At 45.8% G+C, this 20398-nt stretch overlaps 1 protein-coding gene across 1 annotated transcript in view; it reads right to left on the bottom strand.

Annotated features, from left to right (window-relative positions):
• LOC126281163 (uncharacterized) overlaps positions 1-20398 on the bottom strand; it is a 299866-nt gene that overhangs the window by 57254 nt on the left and 222214 nt on the right. Inside the window, exons 6-7 of the mRNA XM_049979834.1 lie at positions 18184-18462; positions 330-559 (exon numbers count right to left, since the gene is read on the bottom strand). Coding sequence (XP_049835791.1) covers positions 330-559; positions 18184-18462 — 509 coding nt within the window. The remainder of the gene's footprint in view (positions 1-329; positions 560-18183; positions 18463-20398) is intronic.

Genomic DNA, 20398 nt, shown 5'->3' with positions numbered 1-20398 from the left:
CTGCCACGGCTTACGGCTCGATGGTGCAGAGAGATCTACGGATCTTCGACGTCCATGACGTCTGGCGGGGATTGAAATTCCGCTGCGCGCGGTACCAGACAGAGGGCAAGATCTGTAGTACTGTCAATGATGGTAGGCTACACTTCTCATTAATTTATCCTGTTTGGTTATTATTAAAATATTCACACATTTATACTGCCTTTTACATCACTCGTCATAGATTTCTTAATTGTATGGTAACTTTTCCATTCAACTTCCGAAATATGATACACGGATTGGACTGTTCCCTTGTTAGACGTTGTACAGACCTCCACATTCTGCGCACTCACCTGGGGAAAGCCTTAATGGACGGCATGGAGAGGAAGGAGTTGGGGCTGACAGCGCTGGAGATCCGGACGAGTTGCGCGGGCAGGTCCTCCGGCACGTCTGCGGCGGCCTCGTCGCCCACTGGGCGGGCCCCGCCGTCTGCCATGTCCTCCGCCTCTGGCTCCTCCACACTTGTTGCGGCGGGGCGTGGCCGCTTCTTCGCAGCTCCTTCTACCGCCTGCTGCTGCTGCTCCTGCAGTTGATGACAGTAAAAATACTGCGAATGCAGTCTCCGTGTTACACGACGTGAGATGAACCCATGAGGTCTGTGATTACTGTGGACAAGCTCACGGGAAAAAAAATATTAGTCACCCTCTTACAAGAGCACACTGATAGATTTGAATAGCCGATATGAGGGGGGGGGGGGGAGGGGGGAGGTGGAGGGAGGAGAACTACACTTTAAGACAAGAAAAGACGACGCACCACGAACACATTATCTGAATGAGACGGCAATTGGTTTGTATGATGTATGTGTACAGACAAACAAATGTCACAATTTCAGAAAAAATAAATGATTTGTTCGAGAGGAAGAGTTTTACAAATTGGGAAAGTCAATAAAACATTGGTCCATCTCTGTCCCTTATGCAAGCAGCTATTCGGCTTGGCATTTCTTTACATACGAGGATCATTCCAAAAGAAATGCACACTATTTTTTTTAAATCCATTTTTTATTCTACATGTTCGAAAGTTTTACAGTGTGTAGATACATCCTTTAGGAACAATATTTTCGTTTCTCCACATAATTTCCATCCCTCTCAATTGCCTTACGCCACCTTGGAACCAGCGCCTGTATACCCGTACGGTAAAATTCTGGACCAACCTGTTGGAGCCACTGTTTGGGAGCGTGCACAAGGGAGTTATCATCTTTAAACCTTGTTCCATGAAGAGAGTTTTTCAGTTTCCCAAAGAGATGATAGTCATATGGAGCCAGGTCAAGACTGTAAGGCGGGTGTTTCAGTGTTGTCCATCCGAGTTTTGTGATCGCTTCCATGGTTTTTTGACTGAAATGTGGCCGTGCATTGTCGTGCAACAGCAAAACATCCTCCTTTTGCCGATGTGGTCGAACACGACTCAGCCGAGCTTGAAGTTTCTTCAGTGTCGTCACATATGCATCAGAATTTATGGTGGTTCCACTTGGCATGATGTCCACAAGCAAAAGTCCTTCGGAATAAAAAAACACCGTACCCATAACTTTTACAGCAGAAGGTGTGGTTTTGAATTTTTTTTCTTGGGTGAATTTGCATCATGCCACTCCATTGACTGCCTCTTCGTCTCTGGTGAAAAATGATGGGGCCATGTTTCATCACCTGTCACAATTCTTCCAAGAAATTCATCTCCAACATTTTCGTACTGTTCCAAAAGTTCACTGCATACCATTTTTCTTGTTTCTTTGTGAGCCACTGTCAACATCCTGGGAACCCACCTGGCACAAACCTTTTTTAACGTCAACACTTTTCTGCAAACACTTCCTTCCCCTATCCAACGAAGGGTGACAATTCGTTCACTGTGATGCGTCTGTCAGCAGTCACCAATTCGTTAAGTCTCTGCACATTGTCTGGAGTGTGTGCTGTACGAGGCCTGCCGCTGCCCACTTTCATACCACGTAACCTGCTTGCCCACCGACTAACTGTACTGCGATCGACAGCAGCATCTCCATACACCTTTTTCAACCTCTTGTGGATATTTCCCATTGTCTCGTTTTCACAGCAGGAATTCTATGACAGCACATTGCTTCTGGCGAACGTCAAGTGTAGCAGCCATCTTGAAGACATGTTCTGACGGCGCCACTCATGGCAACAGGTTGAACTAAGTTTGAAAACAAGCGGGAACGATGTAAAACTGTATTTTTACAAAAATAGTGTGCATTTCTTTTGGAGTGACCCTCGTAGTTGCTGGATGTCCTCCTGAGGGGTATCATGCAACATTCTGTCCAGTTGGTGTGTTAGATAGTCAGAATCCCGAGGTGGTCGGAGAAACCTGTCCATAAACCTCTAAATGTTCTCAACTGAAAAGAGATCCGGCTACATTGCTGGTCAAGCTGGGGTTTGGCAAGCACGAAGACAAGCAGTAGAAATTCTCGCTATGATGTTGGGGTTTATCTTTCAGGATTGTAGCCCCAGGTGAGCCTACCATGAAGGTGAACAAAACGGGACACAGAATATCGTCTACGTAAGTGTTGTGCTGTAAGAGTGCAGCAGGTGACCACCAAAGGGGTCCTTCCATGAAAAGAAATGGCCTGGTTGTCTGGTGGTATGGTGCGGGCGACAGTCAGGCTGATATTCGACCACTGTCTGGTGTGTGTTGGGAGACATATTCGCTGGTATCAGGTCTGTTGGAGGCGTGACGTATCATTCAAGACATTTCTACTCCAGTCAATAAGATGCCAGGCCGACAGCTGCGGGATACCAACCTGACTATCGCCCGCCATATAACCCGACAGCCATGAGTGGCGGTCTGAGGTGGTACTTCATTTCGTAACAGGACCTCTTCTGATGTCAGCCTCTGCACCCTTACAGCACAGAGGTAGGTCGACAATATTATATGCCCCGTTTTGTTGCCCTTCATGGCAAGCCATCCTCAGCAACGTTTCAGAAAGATACTGCAAGCTCGCACAAGGTGAGCGTTCCTAGTGCTTGTCTTTGTACTTGCCAAATCATACCTTGGCCAGCGAGGTCGCCGGATCTCTCCACAATTGAGAACGTTTGAGCATAATGGGCAGGGCCCTTCAACCAACTCGGGATTTTGACTATCTAACACACCAATTGGACAGAATTTGGCAAAATATCCCTCAAGTGGGCGTCTTACAACTCTGTTAATCAATGCCAAGCCGAATAATTGACGGCCAGAGGTGGAAGCTCTTTCTTTAGAATAAATTATCCAATTTTTCTGAAATTGGTGTCATTTGTTTATCTGTACATGTACATCACATCTACCGATTTCCGCCCATTAGGATAATTCCTTCTTGGTGCGACCTTTTTTTGTCTTAATGTGTAGTACCGGGAGGTCATGTGCTCATCCACGGTGGACATAGATCATGGTAGTGAAGCAGCATGTATGTGTTGGTCGGTTGTGTGGAATCAGATCTTTCGACTTGAGGACATGACAGAAACGAGCTATTGTGTTTGGACGGGCTGAGGACAATATCGTCGTATACTCCTAGCTCACTCATTTGTTACATAGTTTAATTCTTAATTTCTTTGCGTGTTTTTGGTACTTGCATTGTTTAATTCATAAATTTCGGGCGTATTATAGTATTTGAGAGTTGTAGCATCGCGTTTTAGTACCTGAATAATGTAAAATTGCGTAGTCTCCTTCCGCCGCTGAGCAGTGTGTCAGCAGTGCGCAAGTAGCAGCATTAGTGCATTTACTAGGCAATCTTGTATTTTAATAACCGTTTAAATTTTGTGTCGATTTGTTTGCGCTCTCTGTAGATTATTTCAGATGTTCTTTGCACAACAGTTTTTAGCATGGATAGGGACTGCAACTGCTGTGTTCGGATGCAGGCTGAGTTGGCATCCCTTCGCTCCACCTTCAGGCAGTGTTGGCTTCGGTCACACAGCTTGAGGCGGTTGCCAATGGGCATCACTGTGGGGTCCGGATGGGGGTTTGTCGGGGACGGCCAGCTCGTCCCACGCATTCCCCCGATCGGACTACGACTGGTTGCCTGGGATACTGCCCGCATTGACGCTGATCCCTCACTTGTGGTAGAGTGGGACGTCGTCTCAAGGTGTGGCAGGGGGCGAAAGACATTCCAGAGGGCTGAACGGAAGGCCTCTCCAGTTTGTCTGACGAACCGGTTTCAGGCTCTGTCTGTCTCTGGGCGGTCGCAGAGGGTGGGCTTACTGGTAGTTGGGAGCTCCAACGTCAGGCGCATAATGGGGCCCCTTAGGGGTATGGCAGCAAGAGGTGGGAAGAAAACCAATGTGCACTCCGTGTGCATACCGGGGGGGGGGGGGGGGGGGGAGACATTCCAGATGTGCAAAGGGTCCTTCCAGATGCCACGAAGGGTACAGGGAGCACCCATCTGCAGGTGGTCGCTCATGTCGGCACCAATGATGTGTGTCGCTATGGATCGGAGGAAATCCTCTCTGGCTTCCGGCGGCTATCTGATTTGGTGAAGACTGCCAGTCTCGCTAAGCGGGATGAAAGCAGAGCTCACCATCTGCAGCATCGTCGACAGGACTGACTGCGAACCTTTGGTACAGAGCCGAGTGGAGGGTCTGAATCAGAGGCTGAGACGGTTCTGCGACCGTGTGGGCTGCAGATTCCTCGACTTGCGCCATAGGGTGGTGGGGTTTCGGGTTCCGCTGGATAGGTCAGGAGTCCACTACACGCAGCAAGCGGCTCCACGGGTAGCAGGGGTTGTGTGGCGTGGACTAGGCGGTTTTTTAGGTTAGATGGCCTCGGGCAAGTACAGAAAGGGCAACAGCCTCAAAGGGTGCGGGGCAAAGTCAGGACATGCGGGTACCAAGCAGCAATCGGTATTGTAATTGTAAACAGTCGAAACTGCATTGATAAAGTACCGGAACTTCAAGCGCTGATAGAAAGCACCGAAGCTGAAATCGTTATAGGTACAGAAAGCTGGCTGAAGCCAGGGATAAATTCTGCCAAAATTTTTACAAAGACGTTAAAGTAACCTCTGGCATGCCACAGGGGAGTGTTATGGGACCATTGCTTTTCACAATATATATAAATGACATGGTAGATAGTGTCGGAAGTTCCATGCGGCTTTCCGCGGATGATGCTGTAGTATACAGAGAAGTTGCAGCATTAGAAAATTGTAGCGAAATGCAGAAAGATCTGCAGCGGATAGGCAATTGGTGCAGGAAGTGGCAACTGACCCTTAACATAGACAAATGTAATGTATTGCGAATACATAGAAAGAAGCATCCTTTATTGTATGATTACATGATAGCGGAACAAACACTGGTAGCAGTTACTTCTGTAAAATATCTGGGAGTATGCTTGGGGTACGATTTGAAGTGGAATGATCATATAAAATTAATTGTTGGTAAGGCGGGTACCAGGCTGAGATTTATTGGGAGAGTCCTTAGAAAATGTAGTCCATCAACAAAGGAGGTGGCTTACAAAACACTCGTTCTACCTATACTTGAGTATTGCTCATCAGTGTGGGATCCGTACCAGATCGGGTTGACGGAGGAGGTAGAGATGGTCCAAAGAAGAACGGCGCGTTTTGTCACAGGTTTATTTGGTAACCGTGATAGCGTTACGGAGATGTTGAGCAAATTCAAGTGGCAGACTCTGCAAGAGAGGCGCTCACCAGGTTTCAAGAGGGTGCGTTTCTGGATGAGGTATCGAATATATTGCTTCCCCCTACTTATACCTCCCGTGGAGATCACGAATGTAAAATTAGAGAGATTCGAGCGCGCACGGAGGCTTTCAGACAGTTGTTCTTCTCGCGAATCATACGCGACTGGAACAGAAAAGGGAGGTAATGACAGTGGCATGTAAAGTGCCCTCCGCCACACACCGTTGGGTGACTTGCGGAGTATAAATGTAGATGTAGATGTAGATCGTGATTTAAGTTGCTCGATTTGCTGTTGTCCAACACAGAAGAGGAGACGGTCCACTGTGTCTACAACGAATGGTGCATCACTCTCAGCCATGTAACACTGCGTTAGATCAGTGGTCGTAAAAAGTTCCTAAACCTAGAGACCAGAGACAAATGACAGACTCGACAGTGATTGGTGTGGCCAGTGAATGTAGGTCCGTATCAACCAGTTTCCGAGCAAACACTATGCAGGGAACTGCTTGCCACGGACATCTGGATGCATGTAAAGGTGCCCAACCAACACAGAAGCTGGATAGTAGCTGACAGCAGGCGTGTACTGTGGTCCAGTGAGTTGCAACGTTTGTTGTTCTTTCAAACGGTGGAAAGCGTCGAGTGCACCGTGGTCCTATGTGGCATGTAAAGCGCGGCTTGTGGAGCGTCTAGTTTAGGACGTTGGAAATTCTTTGATGTTTTGGGAGGACTTTTAGTATCATGACTTGGACATTCTCATTCATGTTACCGTGAAAACAAACCTGGCTGTTTATTTCAACATTCTCGGTGATCAAATGTTACCATTTTGTCTAGACATACTCATTGTCTGCCTCGGTCACTCCCATCTTGCAAGATGACAATGGTGTGTTCACAGGTAAATACGCGCACGATCCAAGTTTCACAAATACTCCGCGAGCTTACACGTGTAGAAAGTAAGCTATCTGGGAGTATGAAGAACATGAAGTAAAACGTAGATAGCTATACGAGATCGGCAAAATATCTTGCATTCAGTTCCGAAGATAGAACGAGCACATAAGACCGAGAACTATCACATAATCAGCTTCACAGCCGATGCATGGAAGTTGCTGACAAGGATAATGTACAGAACAACAGAAAACAAAACTGAGAAACCGTCAGATGACGATCAGTTTAAATTTAGGAAAGGTAAAGGCACTAGAGAAGCAGTCCTGACGTTACTCTGACAATAGAAGCAAGACTGAAGACAAATCAGGACAAGGTCGTAGGACCTGTCGATCTAGAAAAAGCGTTTGACTATGCCAAATGGCGCAATATGTTCGAATTTCTGAAGAAAATAAGAGTACGCTATATAGAAAGACGTGTAACATACAATACGTACAAGAAGCAAGACGGAACAATAAGGTCGGAAGACCAATAACGAAGTGCTCGGATTAAAAACGGTGGAAGACAGCGATGCTGTTATCGTCCCTGCTGTTCGGTCTATACATTGAAAAAGCAACAACGGAAGTAAAAGACAAGTTCAAGAGTGGGATTATAACTCGGGGTGAAAGGATATCAGTGATACGATTCGCTGATGATATTGCTATCCCTCGGTGAAAGGGAAGAAGAATTACAAGATCTCTCCAATGAGTACAGCATATGGAATGAGAGTAAACTGACGAAAGACAAAAGTAAAGAGAAGTTGGAAAAACGAGAATACCGAGAAACTTAACATCAAAATCGATGATCACTAAGTGCACGAGGTTAAGCATGTTTGCTACGCACGAAGCAATAGTAATGACGGAAGAAGCAAGGACGACATAAAAAGCAGAGACAACGTAAGGAAAGACGGGATTCCATACCAAAATAAGTCTACAAACATAGTTGTTAATTTGAGGGAAATATTTGTGAGAAGGTACGGTTAGAGCACAGAATGGTACGGTAGTAATTCGTGGAGAGTGGGAAAACGGGAAAAGAAGAGAATCGAAGCGTTCGAGATGTGCTGCTGAAGAATATTGAAAATTAGGTGAACTGATAAAGAAAGGAATGAGGAGGTTCTCCTCAGACTCGGCGATGAAAGAAAGAAATGGAGAACACTGACAAGAAGAAGGGACACGTATTAGACCTTAGGGAATAACTTCCATGACACTAGAGAGAACTGTTGATGTTAAAAGCTGTTGACGAAGACGGAGACTGGAATACATCCAACAAATAATTGAGGATACAGGGTGCAACTGTATACGGCAAACCTGAAGAAGCCTGTGAAGTCGAAATGCTTTACTCGGTATTAGCTGGTGTCTCCTGGAGGTGACAATTTTCTTTCTGACCTGATTAAGTTTTTATGTTCTCGGACTGTTCTCAGAGGAGATGTACGCTTTTTGACACGGTACAGTCGATTTCACAGACAAATAAAAGCCCAAGATAGTCAAAGTTGCGTAACTCTACTCTAAATGACTAATAACTGAATTTAGATACACTAATGTTCAGAAAAAAGTGTAGTTTTAGTAGTGCAGCTTTGGTGTTTTATAATACAGAAATGTCTACGTTTACAGAGCCGTACACTACCTTTTAGAATTCTGTATGGGCCGCAGCCTCCACGTACTGTAATTATAGCCTCTAAACTTCGTGGCCGAGGATCAAACATGGCTTGGATATGTTAATACGAAATTTCCTTTGTACTGGAGTCCTTAAAACATTAGCAGTAGTTAGTGGAGAACCATGACGAATAAGTTACTGACCGACTATACTCCAAACACGTTCGACTGGCGACATGTAAAGTAAATGTTCTGGCCATGGAAACACTGATACTGGTCGTTCTTTGAAGACCTGCATATTTATCGTCATGTGCGGTCGCGGTTTTGAAATACAATCTGAATTGTTGGCCAAAGAAGGCGCAGGGACTAGGGCTATAATACATTCTTGACGTATAACTGTGGTTCCCTACTTTTCTAACACTATTACCACTGACCCAGACCATGTATCACCCAATATCCCCAAAAAAAGAGTAGGGTCTATCTAACAAAAAACTTTTTTTTTTTTTTTTTTGAAAACTCGAATTTTTATCAAGATGAAACGCATACAAGATTTAGTTAACCGTCAAAGAAATAAAACTCACTTATGTGTAGCAGTATCATTAAATAATACATCTTCTTTTGTGACACTCTTATCTTATATTCTGCTTGGATTCCGCCGATGTACATCGTTGGATTCCAAGTTCGTCCAGTTTCATTTTGTTGGTTGCCGACTCTAGTCAATCACCGGCACACAAGTGTAGATATTTTTATTCTATGTACAACAGGTTACTCAAGTTAGGTCTCAGACTGAAAGCTTGAAAAAGGAAATTGATATTATCATGCAGTTTGGCCGTGCCAATGATTATTCCGATACCTTTATGCGTGACAGTGAAAAAAAAAAAGTCTCCGGCAAAAGAGATTTTCAGTGTAACCCAGCCTCAGAAAGATCACTATATGCTTCTGTCTCTTATCCAGGACCACATAGTGAGACTATTGCACGGACATTTAGGAAAGTGAAATATCAAATTAGTTTTCGTACGTGAAAAAATTAGGTGTTTAGTTGCGAAATTCTGTTTATGTCAAAGGTGACTGTACAAGTCAGGCGTCTTCAAAATTAAATATGGTTCCTGTGATTCAATTTACGTGGGTTAGACTAGAAGAAACTTAGTCGATGGGTTTCGTGAGCACACGTATAAAAATAATTCTGCACTTCGTTGCCATTCATCAAAGGGTTGAGGGCCAGAGAACCTTATGTTACCCAGAAATAAGAGGCCCTTCGGATACTCCACGTTGAGCCGAAAAGGGTGAACTGGAAAGATTAGAGAAATTAGAAATCTTTATACACCAACAGCGCAACCATCTTTAATTTTGAACGAACAGCTGTCTCCTAGACGCAAGTGGTTTTTTAAAATATTCAGTGAATTATTGGGCCTGTAATTCCAAGCATTACCGCATATATTATCCTGTTGCTTATCTCTCTACCTGAGTGTAGCCGTTTCCTATGCTTATCGCTTTTGTTATATGTGTTTCTTGAGGGCTCGAGTAACCGACATCCTTGACACCTAACTGATAACAATTAATACTTACGTGCCGAATAGGTTGTTGTTACCACTTAGCCTAATACTTACGGAAATTTTAATACGTCTTCTATTTCCCTTTGCGTCCCTATGATCTATTATTATTACATTATGTATTTTATCTTTTAATGAGTTTTACTTGCACGATCTGCCTCACATAATCGTGGGAGTGTTTGACCCCCTTGTCCTATCTTAGGATTGCCTTTATTATTTCTGTTTTATTGTACCTTTCTAAATTGTTTTCCTTTACTTGTTTTATTTATTTAGTTTTGTTCAAAAATGGTTCAAATGGCTCTGAGCACTATGGGACTCAACTGCTGTGGTCATCAGTCCCCTAGAACTTACAACTGCTTAAACCTAACCAACCTAAGGACATCACACACATCCATGCCCGAGGCAGGATTCGAGCCTGCGACCGTAGCAGTCGCAAGGTTCCGGACTGCGCGCCTAGAACCGCGAGACCACCGCGGCCGGCTTTAGTTTTGTGTGAAAATATGAATTTATGTAACTGTTCTGGAATTTTTAATCCGTTTATCTGTCAGTTTACAAATATGTCTTTTTGTCAATGGTACTATTTATGTAATTGCGAATTTCCCTCACTCTGTAAACTTTTGTAAATGTTTAATTTTTTGTGCTTCAAGTCTAATGAAAATGACAATTTTTTCTGCTTTTGTCGCTACGTGGCGCTACTATCTCATCTTTTTGGGGCTGCATACTGAATGAATCTATTGAAATACCAGTGGCGGACTGGCTGATCAACAGAGACACTGGGTTTACGCTCAGCAAAGCTTGGGATCCAGGACTCAGCCAACTAAAATCACAGCCTGGGCCGACAGCAACTTCCGTGCCCGACGCAGGCCACAGGAGTACTGAGGAACCAGAGTTAGTGCCCAGCTTCCGTCCGCGCCGTCGCCCCCCCCCCCCCCCCCCCGTCCCCCTCTTCTCATCCCCACCACCTCTCCACCCGTCGTGGTGTGCGACCGGCAGTGGAGAAAGAGTTGGGGAGGGGGCGGCGATAAGGGAGGCGGGATGTAGTAAAGATACTCATCCACAGGTGTCACCTGAAGATGACGGCATGGGACGCTGTCGAAATATCGTGTTTCGAAAACGACTGCACCCGGCTGGACACCTGACAACAGTATAAACATTATGACACTAGTTTGGACAAACATAATTTTATCTAAATTTATGTTTACACAGCCTGTTTGCACATGTGGGACCCACTTGTTTTTGAAGCTACTGCCCTGGCAAAGTCTGTAACTCTTAGGATTAGGGCAGCACGATGACGACGACGAAAACCTGGACTTGTTGGGTTCGACCGTGGCTGGGGAGGAAAGAAGGGAGGGACATACATCCTCCACTAACGAAGAACTGAGGCAGAAGGTCCGCAGGAATTAAGGGACTTTACGAGAATGGAAGCGTCTTGTTATGACCAGCTACTGCCGATAATGCAGGAAGAAATTCGCTCAATTGACACAGTAATGTAGAAGGAAATGTCAAACAGGCGGAAGTAAGCATTAAACGATTTCTTTATTCATTTCGTGCAGTTTTCTCCTTCCTGGCATGATGAAATAAAGCAAAAGCTGCAATCAAACTAAACGCGAACTTTCGTCAATTAAGGTGCGCGAAAATCACACACCTAAAGTTATATACATATATTTACTCGAAATAAACGACTGCCGACGCAACTCATTATGATACAATGGGTCGCGAGGATCATGCAGACGCCTTTCCTCACTAGCCTACTCGATTAGGACGCTTGATGATTGTTTGCTCCGGTCGATTTCTGAATGTAGAACACGATGCGGTAGTGAAAAAAAAAAGTGTTGTGACGGACAAAGAAACACTTCAGACATTCCCGCCGGAATAGCAGTAGGTTCTAGCAAGCCTAGATTTACTTTTGGAAGAGATCGAGTGGATACTACAACACATATAAGATATTAGATCATTTTATGAAAACCTGAACAAAATACACACATCAAAAAAAGTTTTGCATCACCCTGGTTCCCAGAACAACTGAAGACAGACGTTGACTGTGGATATTGTATCACAGACACAGTCCCTTTGACTGTTTAGAGATGTCACTAAACCCACCATAAGATGTAAATAACCATGCATGAGCAGCGCCTATTAGACGGAGAGGGTCTGACAGCTGATCGGTTTCAGTCATTCCACCAGGAAGGAGGTACACGGCTCGTGTTGTCTGTAGTTCAAACATGCCTAGACGGTCAATAACGAGGCTCGATCGCTTACGCATTGTTACTTTGTGCCAGGAAGGGCTCTCAAGAAGGGAAGTGTCCAGGCGCCTCGAAATGAACCAAAGCGATGTTGTTTGGACATGTAGGACATACAGAGAGACAGGAACTGTCGATGACATGCCTCGCTAAGGCCGCCAAAGGACTGCTAGTGCAATGGATGACCGCTACCTACAGTTTATGGCTCAGAGGAACCCTTACAGCAACGCAACCATGTTGAATAATGCTTTTAGACAGCCACAGGACGTCGTGTTACGACTCAAACTGTGCGCAATAGGCTGCATGATGCTTAACTTCACTCCCGACGTCCATGGCGAAGGCCAACTTTGCAACCATGGGCATCATGCAGCGCGGTACAGATGGGCCCAACAACATGTCGAATGGGACGCTCAGAATTGGTATGACGTTCTCTTCACCAATGAGTGTCGCATGTGCTTTCAACCAGACAATCGTTGGAGACGTGTTTGGAGGCAACCCAGCCAGGCTGAACGCCTAAGACCCACTGTCCAGCGAGCGCAGCAAGGTGACGTTCCCTCCTTTTCTGGGATGGCATTATGTGGGGCCGACGTACGCTGCTGGTGGTCGTGGAAGGCGCTGTAACGGCTGTACGATACGTGAATGCCATCCTCCGACCGATAGTGCAACCATATAGGCAGCATATTGGAGAGGCATTCGTGTTCATGGACAACTGGCGCCCTCATCGTGCACTTCTTGTGAATGACTTCCTTCAGGATAATGACATAGTTAGACTAGAGTGGCTAGCATGTTCTTCAGACATGAACCCTATCGACCATGCCTGGGATAGATTTAAAAGGGTTGTTTATGGACGACGTGACCTACCAACCACTCTGAGGGATCTACGCCGAATTGCCGTTGATGAGTGGGACAATCTGGACAAACAATGTTTTGATGAACTTGTGGATAGTATGCCATGACGAATACAGGCAAAAATCAACGCAAGAGGACGTGCTACTTGGTATTAGAGGTACCGGTGTGTACAGCAATATGGACCACCACCTCTGAAGGTCTCGCTGTATGGTGGTACAAATGCAGTGTGTGGTTTTCATGAGCAATAAAAAGGGTGGAGCCGGCCGCAGTGGCCGAGCGGGTCTAGGCACTTCAGTCCGGTACCGCACGACCGCTAAGATCGCAGGTTCGAATCCTGCCTCGGGCATGGATGTCCTTAGGTTAGTTAGGTTTAAGTAGTTCTAAGTTAAGTCCCATAGTGCTCAGAGCCATTTGCACCAAAACGGCGGAAATGATGTTTATGTTGATCTCTCTTCCAATTTGCTCCAGTTTCCGGGATGCTCGGAACCGAGGAGATACAAAACTTTTTTTATGTCTGTAGAATACTTGCAAACAATCAATGTCTAGAGGATGACAAAATGTATTTCTTATTGTTGTTGAACTCTATGACTTTTATCCCTCGAGACAATACAGAACGATAATTTCATATTTCAGTGTACACTAAAGTTGACTATGAACTTCGATACGGTGCTGACTTCTAATACAACTCGTGCTGCTGGGTCTGAAGTTAAACGATGCTGTCGTCAGCGATGGTGCAGATTCAGCTGAACAGCACTACGCTCTGACGTAAGTAATCTTGCGATCTTGCGGCAGCGGCGGTGGCTTATGGAACCTCCTGAGGCATTTGTTGCTGCATCAGTCAGCGATTGTCCTTACTTGTGGTTCCGTCGTGAGGTACTAATTTTGATGTGGGACCTCGTTCTTCGGACAACGCCACAGAATGCTTTTCACAAACAGCTCGTACAATAGAAATTTTGCCGGCAAAAAATATTTGTTTTGTGCTGCATTTGTGAATATTTACTCTGAAGAATGTTCAAAAGCTCCAGTATGAAAACCTGAAGTTAGCTGCTGGGCACATTCTCAAAAATAAAATCAATAATTAGCAGAAAAAACAACTGGAGTACTCCCTACTTTACCCGAGCCGCGTACCGCCGTCCATTGCGCATGCGCGGATTCACGGGAGTTCAGAACTGATTTCCTTGCGCAGATGATCTACCGCTAGGTGTCAGTCACGCTAGACCCATTTCGTTTGTGGCGGATCGTCGTGTTATAGCCCCTCTGGGCCCACGACAGGTACAGGCCCCACAACGAACTTGTGACGTCATACTAGTTGCCTAGCCCGCCAAACTTCGCGAAAGCTCTGCTCCGTGCAGGGACTACGGGAAACCTACAGGGGATAGGCAAAATAATGTGAACAGTGGTAGTAATGGGATGGTTGTGTTTCACGATCAACAACGTAGGTAAGGCACGTGCGCGATGGACTGTGCGTGTTCAGTACAGACTAGGCACCAGTGCACACTTCGTATTTGCATTAAGAGGCCGTGGTCGACATGCAATGAAAGACCTAACAGAGTTCCAGAGAGGGCAGATTGCGGGGTGTCAATTAGCTGGAGCGTCAGTAACCAAGGCAGCCAACTTATTGAATGTTTCAAGAGCAACTATTTCAACAGTCATGACAGCCTACACAAAACATGGAAAGACATAATCGTGTAAACGTAATAGTGGGCGTAAGTCCAAATTAAATGACAGAGATCCACGAATTGTGTCAAAACAACACAAAAGCACGCCTGCTAAAGTGACTGCAGAGCTCAAGAACCATTTTCGAGACCGCGTATCCATCGACACTGTCCGCCGTGATCTCCATAAAGCGAATATTCATGGACGAGCTGCTATACCAAACCATTAGTGACGACAACCAACACAAAGAAGCGTAAAACGTGGTGCCAGGAGCATAAATCCTGGACGGCTGATCAGTGAAAACACGTCATCACTTATAAACTCATAAGGGAAGTATTTTATTTTTATTAAATATAATCTACACGGGCTGAAAATTTTAAAATTTTTAAGTGCATTGCTTCAAGATCTAATAAAATTGGTAATTTTTTTTATATAGTCGGCTGTGGATTGCAGTGTTATAAAGGTCATGTCCAGAAGAGGATGTGCACCAGGTTGAGGAAGCTGAAACGAAGTTTGAGAGACAAGAAACTTTCTGATGGTAAAACCATAAGAAGCAGGCTGATAGACAAAATGATTGATGAACTACAGCAGTATTACGGGATGGCCATTAGAAATAATACTGAGGATCTGTTGAAAATGAAGCAGGCAGTATGGGCTACCTTCTTTCACAGACTGACAACTGATGAAAAACCATTACACCACCTTTGCCCTCCTGGACCTGATTCACGGTGCAATCACCGCAATGCCCAGTACTCAAACAATTTATACAGCCATAAACATTCCATCTCAGCAGCAGTCATAGAGATCATAAAACCTATTTACAGAGACCTGGCAAATCCTGAATTACTGGAGAAGTTTCTGCATGGTCAGACTCAAAATACCAATGAGTCGTTCAGTAATCTTATATGGACTCGCTTACGAAAAACGTTTTTGTTGGAATGAAGACACTAAAGTGGGGGGTCAGTGATGCTGTTATTGCTTTTAATGACGGCAGCATTGGTAGGGCGAAAGTGCTACAGCGTATAGGAATTAATCCTGGAACAAACCGCATCAAAGAACTTGAACGGATGGACAAGGTCCGCATTGATAAAGGGGAGTATGTAGCACAGTTGGCAACTAACGAGTCCCGAAAGAAGGGCAGAAAAAACTTGGGAAAAGATCAAGAGGATATATACAGTATGGTGCAGGGTGCTTCTTAGTGATTAAAAATAAAAAACATAAAGCATGTATTAAGTGAGTTACAGTCTTTTGAAACTTTAGACCGTTCCTGAAAATTTACATTGTCTCTTGCATTTTTCCCTATATCTCAGAAACCACTTCGAGCAAAGTATTCAAATTTTCAGGGAGTAAAAACATACATATCCTTAGTCTACTGAACTAAAAGAAGAACGTAATGTTACGTATAATCAAAATTATTTAGGATAACGTACAAAAAAGTACACAATATTTTAGCTGTGTAATTAAAAAATTGTATTTCGAAAAGTAGAGGTTGAAATGCAATTATTGTAGTTCAGTAGACTCAGAACATGTAGTTTAATGTCCTGTAAAAGTTTTATGTAAATGGCTACAGTGTTCCTGAAATACAGGGAAGACAAGTCATTAAATTTAACATTGTCAGGACAGGGCGTTCCAATTCTCCTCAAGTATGGAGGCGGAAGTGTGACGGTGTGGCCAGTCATGTCATGGTATTCTGCTGGACCCATTATGACTCTCATAGGCCGTGTTAGAGCCAATGAGTATGTGAACATTTTAGGTGATCAGATGCACCCCATGATTCAAATGCTGTTCCCCAACAATGATGCCAAATTTCAGGACGATAATACACCCAGGACAGTACAGTCGAGGAACGAGAAGCATGCAACTGAACTGCAGCGTCTTCTCTGACCAGCACAGTCCGCGTACTTGAACATTATCGTACCCTTGTGGGCGGCATTGGAGTACAGACTCCGGAGCAGATTTCTGCCTCCCCCGTCACTGCAGGATTTAGAAGAGGTTCTGATCGAAGAGTGGCATAGCATTCCACTGGAGACTATATGATCATTATATGCCAGTATTCCAAGAAGAATCGTAGCTGTATTACTGGCAAATGGGGGTCCAACCTCTTATTAATAAACCACTCCCAAATAAGTACAGGCGTTTACATTATACACTCCTGGAAATGGAAAAAAGAACACATTGACACCGGTGTGTCAGACCCACCATACTTGCTCCGGATCACACGCACGGCACAGCGGACACACCAGGAACCGCGGTGTTGGCCGTCGAATGGCGCTAGCTGCGCAGCATTTGGGCACCGCCGCCGTCAGTGTCAGCCAGTTTGCCGTGGCATACGGAGCTCTATCGCAGTCTTTAACACTGGTAGCATGCCGCGACAGCGTGGACGTGAACCGTATGTGCAGTTGACGGACTTTGAGCGAGGTCGTATAGTGGGCATGCGGGAGGCCGGGTGGACGTACCGCCGAATTGCTCAACACGTGGGGCGTGAGGTCTCCACAGTACATCGATGTTGTCGCCAGTGGTCGGCGGAAGGTGCACGTGCCCGTCGACCTGGGACCGGACCGCAGCGACGTACGGATGCACGCCAAGACCGTAGGGTCCTACGCAGTGCCGTAGGGGACCGCATCGCCACTTCCCAGCAAATTAGGGTCACTGTTGCTCCTGGGGTATCGGCGACGACCATTCGCAACCGTCTCCACGAAGCTGGGCTATGGTCCCGCACACCGTTAGGCCGTCTTCCGCTCACGCCCCAACATCGTGCAGCCCGCCTCCAGTGGTATCGCGACAGGCGTGAATGGAGGGACGAATGGAGACGTGTCGTCTTCAGCGATGAGAGTCGCTTCTGCCTTGGTGCCAATGATGGTCGTAGGCGTGTTTGGCGCCGTGCAGGTGAGCGCCACAATCCGGACTGCATACGACCGAGGCACACAGGGCCAACACCCGGCATCATGGTGTGGGGAGCGATCTCCTACACTGGCCGTACGCCTCTGGTGATCGTCGAGGGGACACTGAATAGTGCACGGTACATCCAAACCGTCATCGAACCCATCGTTCTACCATTCCTAGACCGGCAAGGGAACTTGCTGTTCCAACAGGACAATGCACGTCCGCATGTATCCCGTGCCACCCAACGTGCTCTAGAAGGTGTAAGTCACCTACCCTGGCCAGCAAGAACACCGGATCTGTCCCACATTGAGCATGTTTGGGACTGGATGAAGCGTCGTCTCACGCGGTCTGAACGTCCAGCACGAACGCTGGTCCAACTGAGGCGCCAGGTGGAAATGGCATGGCAAGCCGTTCCACAGGACTACATCCAGCATCTCTACTATCGTCTCCGTGGGAGAATAGCAGCCTGCATTGCTGCGAAAGGTGGATATACACTGTACTAGTGCCGACATTGTGCATGCTCTGTTGCCTGTGTCTATGTGCCTGTGGTTCTGTCAGTGTGATATGTGATGTATCTGACCCCAGGAATGTGTCAATAAAGTTTCCCCTTCCTGGGACAATGAATTCACGGTGTTCTTATTTCAATTTCCAGGAGTGTATTTCCTATTTCCTGTAGACATCCATGAAAAGGTACACACTGAAGGTCTTGACTTTGCCATGTGCTATCGAGAGCTCGCGTGCATTTAAACGCACGGTTAAAAGAGTTATTAAGGTCTCCCCGTCGGAGACTGCTACTGGCACTCTGCAGTATCACACGGTGTGAGGTACGCCTGCCTTTGCTCGAGCAGTGCGCGGTGGCCTACCTGCGCCTGCCGGCGGCGGTGGTGCTGGTCGTGGTGGTGGCGGTGCTTGCGGTGGTGGTGCGCGGGCTGGGCGCGGCGCCGGACCAGCGAGGCCCTGGCAGAGGAGCAGGCGCCGCTGCTGGAGCCGCTGGAGCCACTGGCGGGCCGCCGCGGAGTCTGCGTCTGCTCCTCGCGCACGGAGGCGGCCACTGGGGGCGGAGGACCCGGGGGCGGCGCCACCCCGGGCAGGCGCGGCGAGGGGCGTCGGCGGCCGCTCTCCTCAGCGCGCTCCTCCGTACGCTGTCAGCAGACCGTACGGCGGCGGTCGAATCAAAAACACGTGTCTACATCTACACGTATCTGATTACTCTGCAATTCACGATGAAGTAGGGGAAGTCTGACTCAAATGAAATGCCGTTTTGTTTTTAGGTCATTATTACGCCATAAAACATGTTATTAAACAAAATTTGTATCAGGACCGTGCCTCATTTACTTGTAGATATCTCCAACTTGGTGTCATGTTTTTAAATTGATATAAACCGTATGTTTTTGACATTCTGGTAATAAGTGCATAATATGTCATTTTATATCGATGTCAGTGTAAAATGACATAAGAGTAAGAAAAGTAAGAATCCACAGAAGTTAACAAGTTTCAATGTACGCCTCACATTATTAAGTACATCACCAGAAGTATGCTCTACAACTATTTTGCTGCAGCTAGTTGCGATTGTGTCGTCATTATCTGGCAGGCTAGTCGGGTGTGGTCGTCTAGTGTGGTAAAGCGAGTGCCTTAACCCGAGATTAGTCTACAAGAACATTACATATTTGATATATTTAATAGATTTATATTTAACAAATAAAAGACTACTCCTGAAACAATTCTTCAACAGAATCAATTAAAGTTTCTGTTGTGTACATAGTTCCGCGTAGTCAGCGCGTACACAACTTTCCCACTAGAGCACGCCCCGCTAAGCACAACAGCGCAGGCGCAGCGCTCGTCTGTCTCCGCACTACGAGATGGCGCTGCCTTAGAGAGGGACCAAATTCTGCTTCCGCTGATCTGCGTATTAATATGTAACTCAGCCAATGAGATTGCTGCTAACGTAGAACCTTTTCTCCTCGCGGATCACACTTGCGTAGTGACACCTGAACGTGCATGGTATTATAACAAATGTATAGACCTCCGATTAGTCAGTCTGCATTTGTCTGCACCAGTCTGCATTAGTCTGTACCAGTCTGTACTCGAGTTTCAGTCTGAACCTAAGAAGATTATCATATTCCTGTATATAGCCATGAAGATAAATGTATAGACACTTTGGCAAGTATCAGAGATATATGTGAGAATAAGATTAATGTACCAAGACCAAAGGAACTTCAGATTGTCAATTGTAAATAGCATCCAGAATCAAGTTATGTAATGTTTATGCTTGTTATTATTTTAATAAATGCGTGTGAAAATTAATCAAGTTCGGTTTAAAGTTGGTCACCATCAATCTGCTACTCTAAGCATGCAAGTGGCGTTTCTATCGTCTGACCTAACGGCAGAAGATAAACACGCCACGATAAGACCACGAGACATATTGCTGACACTCGCCTACTTCGTTAGACCGACAAGTCAAATAATCTGATGGTGTGTGTACCGATGCTCTTTCAGTATGCACACCACAGTTTCTTAGTTCAGTCGTACAAAAAGTGAAGACTGAAGGTACAATTACGAACGCGAGTCCATGAAGTTGGATGAGGTAATTCTCACCAATCCTACATATTTGAAGACATCATAAATAAAGTTTTTTATTCTGTGGCCTGTTCCTGCACATTCAGTGTGTGTCCACAAATTACACTGCTGAAACGTTAACCAGCGTTCTCCGGGTTTTGATCGCGAGTATAGGTCCAAACAGTACAAACAGTGACTATCTACGGACGCAGCATTGCTGTCACCAAAAAGGTCTTGTTTGTACGATATTTCTTTCCCAAAACAAAGTTACCTCTTTGCTTTCCTAGGCTATTTGGAATGCGTGTTGCCTCACCTCCTTTATAGTCATACCAAGCATGTACGACTCCAATAGTTTCAGGTGTCATATCAGTTCACGCTCCAATACAGTGTTGAAAGTTGGCTGGAATCTACCCAGTACTTTCTGAACATCGTTGAAAATTTTGTTCGTATTCTCAGTTCGTCTTCTAAGTGTAGCTTGGGGAGCTCGAAGGCTTTCGACCCCCACAGCCACTCCATCCCACC

This window comes from Schistocerca gregaria, chromosome 7 (assembly GCF_023897955.1).
Source record: "Schistocerca gregaria isolate iqSchGreg1 chromosome 7, iqSchGreg1.2, whole genome shotgun sequence".
In the NCBI taxonomy this organism is placed as follows: domain Eukaryota; kingdom Metazoa; phylum Arthropoda; class Insecta; order Orthoptera; family Acrididae; genus Schistocerca; species Schistocerca gregaria.
Note: the sequence above shows the minus strand (reverse complement) of the source record. Positions and strands in the feature narration are given on the sequence as shown.